This window comes from Microcaecilia unicolor, chromosome 7, assembly GCF_901765095.1.
Source record: "Microcaecilia unicolor chromosome 7, aMicUni1.1, whole genome shotgun sequence".
NCBI classification, from domain to species: domain Eukaryota; kingdom Metazoa; phylum Chordata; class Amphibia; order Gymnophiona; family Siphonopidae; genus Microcaecilia; species Microcaecilia unicolor.
Genome location: NC_044037.1, coordinates 146,673,044 through 146,679,043, shown reverse-complemented (window position 1 = coordinate 146,679,043; position 6,000 = coordinate 146,673,044). Strand labels below are relative to the sequence as shown.

Sequence of the window (6,000 nt, the reverse complement as noted above, 5' to 3'; positions counted from 1 at the left end):
ACAACTTTAAAAACTTTTTTTGCAGCCTCAAATGTCATACTCAGGTCCATCGCAGCAGTATGCAGGTCCCTGGAGCAGTTTTAGTGGGTGCAGTGCACTTCAGGCAGGCGGACCCAGGCCCATCCCCCCTACCTGTTACACTTGTGGTGGTAAATGTTGAGCCCTCCAAAACCCACCACAAACCCACTGTACCCACATCTAGGTGCCCCCTTCACCCATAAGGGCTATGGTAGTGGTGTACAGTTGTGGGGAGTGGGTTTTGGGGGGCTCAGCACACAAGGTAAAGGAGCTATGTACTTGGGACCAATTTGTGAAGTCCACTGCAGTGCCCCCTAGAGTGCCCGGTTGGTGTCCTGGCATGTCAGGGGGACCAGTGCACTACGAATGCTGGCTCCTCCCATGACCAAATTGGATTTGGTCATTTTTGAGATGGGCGTCCTCGGTTTCCATTATGGGTGAAAACCGGGGACGACCATCTCTAAGTTCGCCCATCTCTACATTTAGGTCGACCATCTCTAAAGTCGACCTAATGTTGAGATTTGGGCGTCCCACGACTGTATTATCAAAATGAAAGATGGACACCCATCTTGTTTCGATAATACATGTTTCCCCGCCCCTTTGTGGCGCCGTCCTTACAGATGGGCACCCTTAGAAATGGTCGTTCCCGTTCAATTATGCCCCTCCACAGCATCCTCATTTTTGTTTTCCATTCCTCTCCTAATACTACCTAACATTTCATTTGCTTTCTTAGTCACCACCGCACACTGAGCAGAGAGTTTCAACGTATCATCAACGATAATGCCTAGATCCCTTTCCTGATCGGTGACTCCTAATTTGGAACCTTGCATTACTAACTATAATTCAGGTTCCTATTTCCCACATGATCACTTGCTCACATTAAACATCATCTGCCATTAGATGCCCAGTCTCCCAGTCTTAAGGTCCTCTTCAAATTTTATAATCCTCTTGCAATTAACAACTTTGAATAACTTTTGTGTTGTCAACAAAATTTAATTATCTCACTAGGGGGCCCTTTTACTAAGCCTATGCACGCCCAACACACTGTCAATTTTTGAGTTATCACCCAGCTACCGCGTGGCCCTTGCGGTAATTTCATTTTGATGCATGTTCGCTAAGTGCGCCAGAAATACTTTTTATTTTTTTTGGCGCGCAGAAAAACCAGGCGGTAATGTCATTCTACATGCATAGATGATTACCGAATGCGACCTTACCGCTAGGTCAATGGCTGGCGGTAAGGTCTCAGACCCAAAATGGACGAATGGCAATTTCATTTTACCACATGTCCATTTTCGGCAAAAATTTTTAAAAAGGCATTTTTTACAGGTGCGCTGAAAATGATTCTGTGTGCACCCAAAACATGCATCTACACTACCACAGGCCATTTTTCAGCAGGTCCCTTGTACTCCCATTTCTAGATCATTTATAAATATGTTAAAAAGCAGCAGTCCCAACACAGACCCTTGGGAACCCCACTATCTACCCTTCTCCATTGAGAATACTGACCATTTAACCCTACTTGCTGTTTTCTATCTTTTAACTAGTTTTTAATTCACGATAGGACACTACCTCCTATCCCATAACTTTCCAATTTCCTCTGGATTCTTTCATGAGGTACTTTGTGAAATGTTGAGCCGATATTGAAAAACCCGATGCAAAGATAAGTTTGTTGTTCCACGTATTGTTACAGTTTTTTAGAAAAATATATTTATCCCTAGAATTAAGAATAATATTGAAGGAGAAGTTAATTGAATCAATTTTAAAACAGTAAAAAAAAGTTAGAAAAAAATAATTTAAATCAAATCAAATGGAGGTTGAGGTTTTTAGACTAATGATGGATATAAAAGCAATTGGTCTTCAATTTGTCAGTAGACTAAGAAGATGTTGAATAAACTGAAGTCTTTTTCTCCATACTTACAAAATAACAATTACATTAAACATTCAACAAATAATATAGATATAATATAGCTGCCATTTGTAGATAGTGACGTAAAGTATTGGGCAAGTTAAAAGCCATTCTTGGAGTGATAGTTTTGGAAAGGTAGACATATAGGTAAAGATTCTATATAAATGGCGCCTATAAAATCTGTGTGGAAAACATTTCTTCCTAAGCATATTCTATAAGCAGCGCTTAGATATAGGTGCAGTATATAGAATACGCTTAGTTGATACCCTTGCACCTAAATCTATGCGCCTCCATTTACATCAATAAAAAACATGGCATAAATCCTGGTGTGTAGATTTAGGTACAGAGGGCCATATTCTATAACAGTGCATGTAAATTTTGGAATGCCCACAAAACGCCCATTTCCCTGCCCATAACCGTGCCCCTTTTTGCCTGAGTGTATTAAAATTTAGGCATTGTGCATTACAGTGTTTTGTGCACGTAAATTTTAATTATTGTCAATTAGTGCTCATTATTGCTTGTTAAGTGCTGTTAACAACACTGATTGGCTTGTTAAGCCAATTAAGTTATGCATGTTGTTATAGAATATGCTTGGATTTTGGCACAGAATGCTAGGTGCACTATATAGAATCCGGGGGATAATTTCCCTTCTAAAACCTCCACTTATATGTGCAACCAGTCGCAGCAGGCACATGTATATATTTATGACTGCTACAAATCAGAGGTAACATGAATATATCTGCTGGATTTTGCATTTTGCAAAGCATATATACTAGCTCCAAATGTTGCCCAATCTGCCTCCAAGAGCACTTACCTTATATACATAAAAGTAGAATTTCTCCCTGAATATACTTTTGTATAGTAAATGTAGGCAGATTCTGTATACATTATTTTCTACATGTATCACTGTTAATTCTTAGCCCACTGTTTTAACCATTGGGTTCCATTTATCATAAGACCATATAAATAAAATAAATCAGAATGTACTTCCACCATTAATGCTATTGATTGCACCCATTTAAGTTTAGAATAATTTACATTTTGCTCCATAGTTTTGTATTGTGGAGTTTCATAGTTGCATTGTTGAGTGTAGATAATGCTTCTTCAACTTATACCCCACTTCTAAATCCAATATCAGTTTGAGAACAACTCATTTCAATAACTTTGCTCTTTTAGTAAGACTTCCTTGCTCTGTAGCTAATATCAAAATAATTTATTTATAATAAACCATTTACTTATTGTTTCTCCCTTTGCCATCTTGTTAAGTAATTTCTTGTACTAGTATTTTTGCATCAGCTTCCAGGACATGCACTGGGAGAAAGAAAGGTGAAATACTAACACATTTTGAATATTAATTCAGATATTTGTTTGTAAAGCATTTGGAAAATACATTAATGGGTGGTAATTCTTCTTGCTTTATGTTGAATCTGAAGAACACCATGTATCACTGATGAAGTCATTATCACTTCATTGGTCGTGATGTATATGACAATACTGGAAGGAGGGAGCTGTTGGGCTATGACATCATCATGAAGGAAATAAAGCAAGTTTGGAAACTTGATAATATTGAACTGCTGGAAGTAATCTTCACCTTCTTTGCTGTATTTATTGATGAGTCAGCACAGGTTTCTGCAAGATATGAAATGTTTGTTATACTGTTTTTATTGTTAGAGAAATTGTTTTAAACTACCTCAGGTGTAAATAAATAAATAGAATAAAATAGCAAAGTTTTACAGTGAGGAGTAGTGCTCAAAGTCTACTGACACTGTAAAACTCTCTTCTCTGTTGTTTTTTTAAATTTACTTTTCATGTGATACCAGTTACCATCATAGGACATTATTTACTAACCAGATAATAATTAGCCTGAGACTGTGAGCATTGCTTTTAAAGGTTGGCCACCACACGCTAATTTAGACCCAGATATTCAAAGCTTGGCCATAGCCAGCTACCGGGAGAAAAAGAGAAGAGTGGGGGAAGATAGGCTCTTTCTAATCAATAGGGGAGACGAATATTTGAAAAAATATATATTTATTATAACAGGTTGACTCAACACAGCTGTGTTTCGGCGCCGTAGCGCCTTCTTCAGGAATCTACAAAACCAAATACAAAACATTAATAAATATAACTATAAATTGTGAGCAACAATAATCGTGAGAGAATATTATAGATAAATTAACATAAAGGACATCTATAAAAGCATAGATTATAATTGAGAAAAAAACATCAAATAAAGTTGTAAATACAAAAATGCATGAAATGTTTTCACAAAAGGAAATACAAATTAGCAAAATTAAGAACATGGATAAAACCAAATAAGATGTGATGTTGCAGATGAAAACTTAAAATCTTAAAATACGCAGAGAGATAAGGTTTGATGACACATCAATGTCATATATAAACTCTAAACAAAGAATTTTTTTTTAAAAAGCGGGAAAACTATAAATGAACACAGTGACATGGTTATCACATTTGTAATAAAGGAAGCAAGAGAATAGTGCAAACATTATCCACTGTAGGCAATATACATGTACGTCTAATGATGTAGAACAATGAAAAAATGCATATATGTAAGCAAAAGAAATAATGTAATTGCAAAAACAATGGAACCACTGTTATGGTACTAAATATTCCAAAGTATATACTTTTATAGTTAATACATATGAATGGATTTCAGAATAATATAAAACCTTGAAGAAATATGAAAAAATGTGTAAAAAAAATATATGTATACACGTGTGTATATGTGTATGCACATGTATGTAAAATGCTAAATGCATGATTGCTAATGGTTGCTCAAAACACTGCCCCACATGTAACATAGCTCTATGTAAATGATAGTAAGTTAACAAAGCACACTCTTTTAATATACAATCCGCCTTATTTTCGAAAGAGAAAGACGCCCATATTTCGACCCAAATCGGGAGATGGGCGCCCATCTCACAAAGGCGCCCAAATCGGTATAATCATAAGCCGATTTTGGGCGTCTTCAACTGCAATCTGTCGCAGAAACGGGCAAAGTTGATTGGGGGGGGTGTCGGAGGCGTGGTGAAGGCATGGTGAAGGCGGGACTGGGGCGTGTTTATCGGCCAAGGAGAGATGGGCGCCTTCGGCCGATAATCGAAAAAAGAAAGGCGTTTTTAGTGCGAATTTGGGTCGTTTTTTTTTACCCTTTTTTTTCACAAACAAGTCGCAAAAAAGTGCCCTAAATGACCAGATGACCACCAGAGGGAATCGGGGATGACCACCCCTGACTCTCCCAGTGGTCACTAACCCCCTCCCACCAAAAAAAGAACTTTAAAACCTTTTTCCCCAGCCTGTATGCCAGCCTCAAATGTCATACCCAGCTCCATCACAGCAGTATGCAGGTCCCTGGAGCAGTTGTTAGTGGGTGCAGTGGACTTCAGGCAGGTGGACCCAGGCCCATCCCCCCTACCTGTTACACTTGTGGTGGTAAATGGGAGCCCTCCAAACCACCCCCAAACCCACTGTACCCACCTTTGACTCCTCCTTCTCCTTCTCTGCGCATATCCAGCAGATAGCCAAGTCCTGTCGTTTCTTTCTCTTTAACATCAGCAAAATTCGCCCTTTCCTCTCTGAGCACACCACCCGTACTCTCGTCCATGCTCTCATTACCTCTCGCCTTGACTACTGCAACCTACTCCTTACTGGCCTCCCACTTAGCCATCTTTCCCCCCCTTCAATCTGTTCAGAACTCTGCTGCACATCTTATATTCTGCCTGAACCGATATACTCATATCACCCCTCTTCTCAGGTCACTTCACTGGCTTCCAATCAGATACCGCATACAGTTCAAGCTTCTCCTTCTTACCTACAAATGCACTCAGTCTGCAGCCCTTCATTACCTCTCTACCCTCATTTCCCCTTACGTTCCCGCCCGTAACCTCTGCTCACAGGACAAATCCCTCCTCTCAGTACCCTTCTCCACCACCGCCAACTCCAGGCTCCGCTCATTCTGCCTCGTCTCACCCTATGCTTGGAATCAACTTCCTGAGCCCTTACGCCAAGCCCCCTCCCTACCCATCTTCAAATCCTTGCTCAAAGCCCACCTCTTCAAT

General features: G+C 39.3%; 1 protein-coding gene across 1 annotated transcript in view; it reads right to left on the bottom strand.

Annotated features, from left to right (window-relative positions):
- Positions 1–2,500: 2,500 nt before the first annotated feature.
- The window catches only part of MLPH (melanophilin), a 643,600-nt gene continuing 640,100 nt past the window's right edge, over positions 2,501–6,000 (bottom strand). Inside the window, exon 14 of the mRNA XM_030209662.1 lies at positions 2,501–3,553. Coding sequence (XP_030065522.1) covers positions 3,530–3,553 — 24 coding nt within the window. The 3' untranslated portion in view covers positions 2,501–3,529. The remainder of the gene's footprint in view (positions 3,554–6,000) is intronic.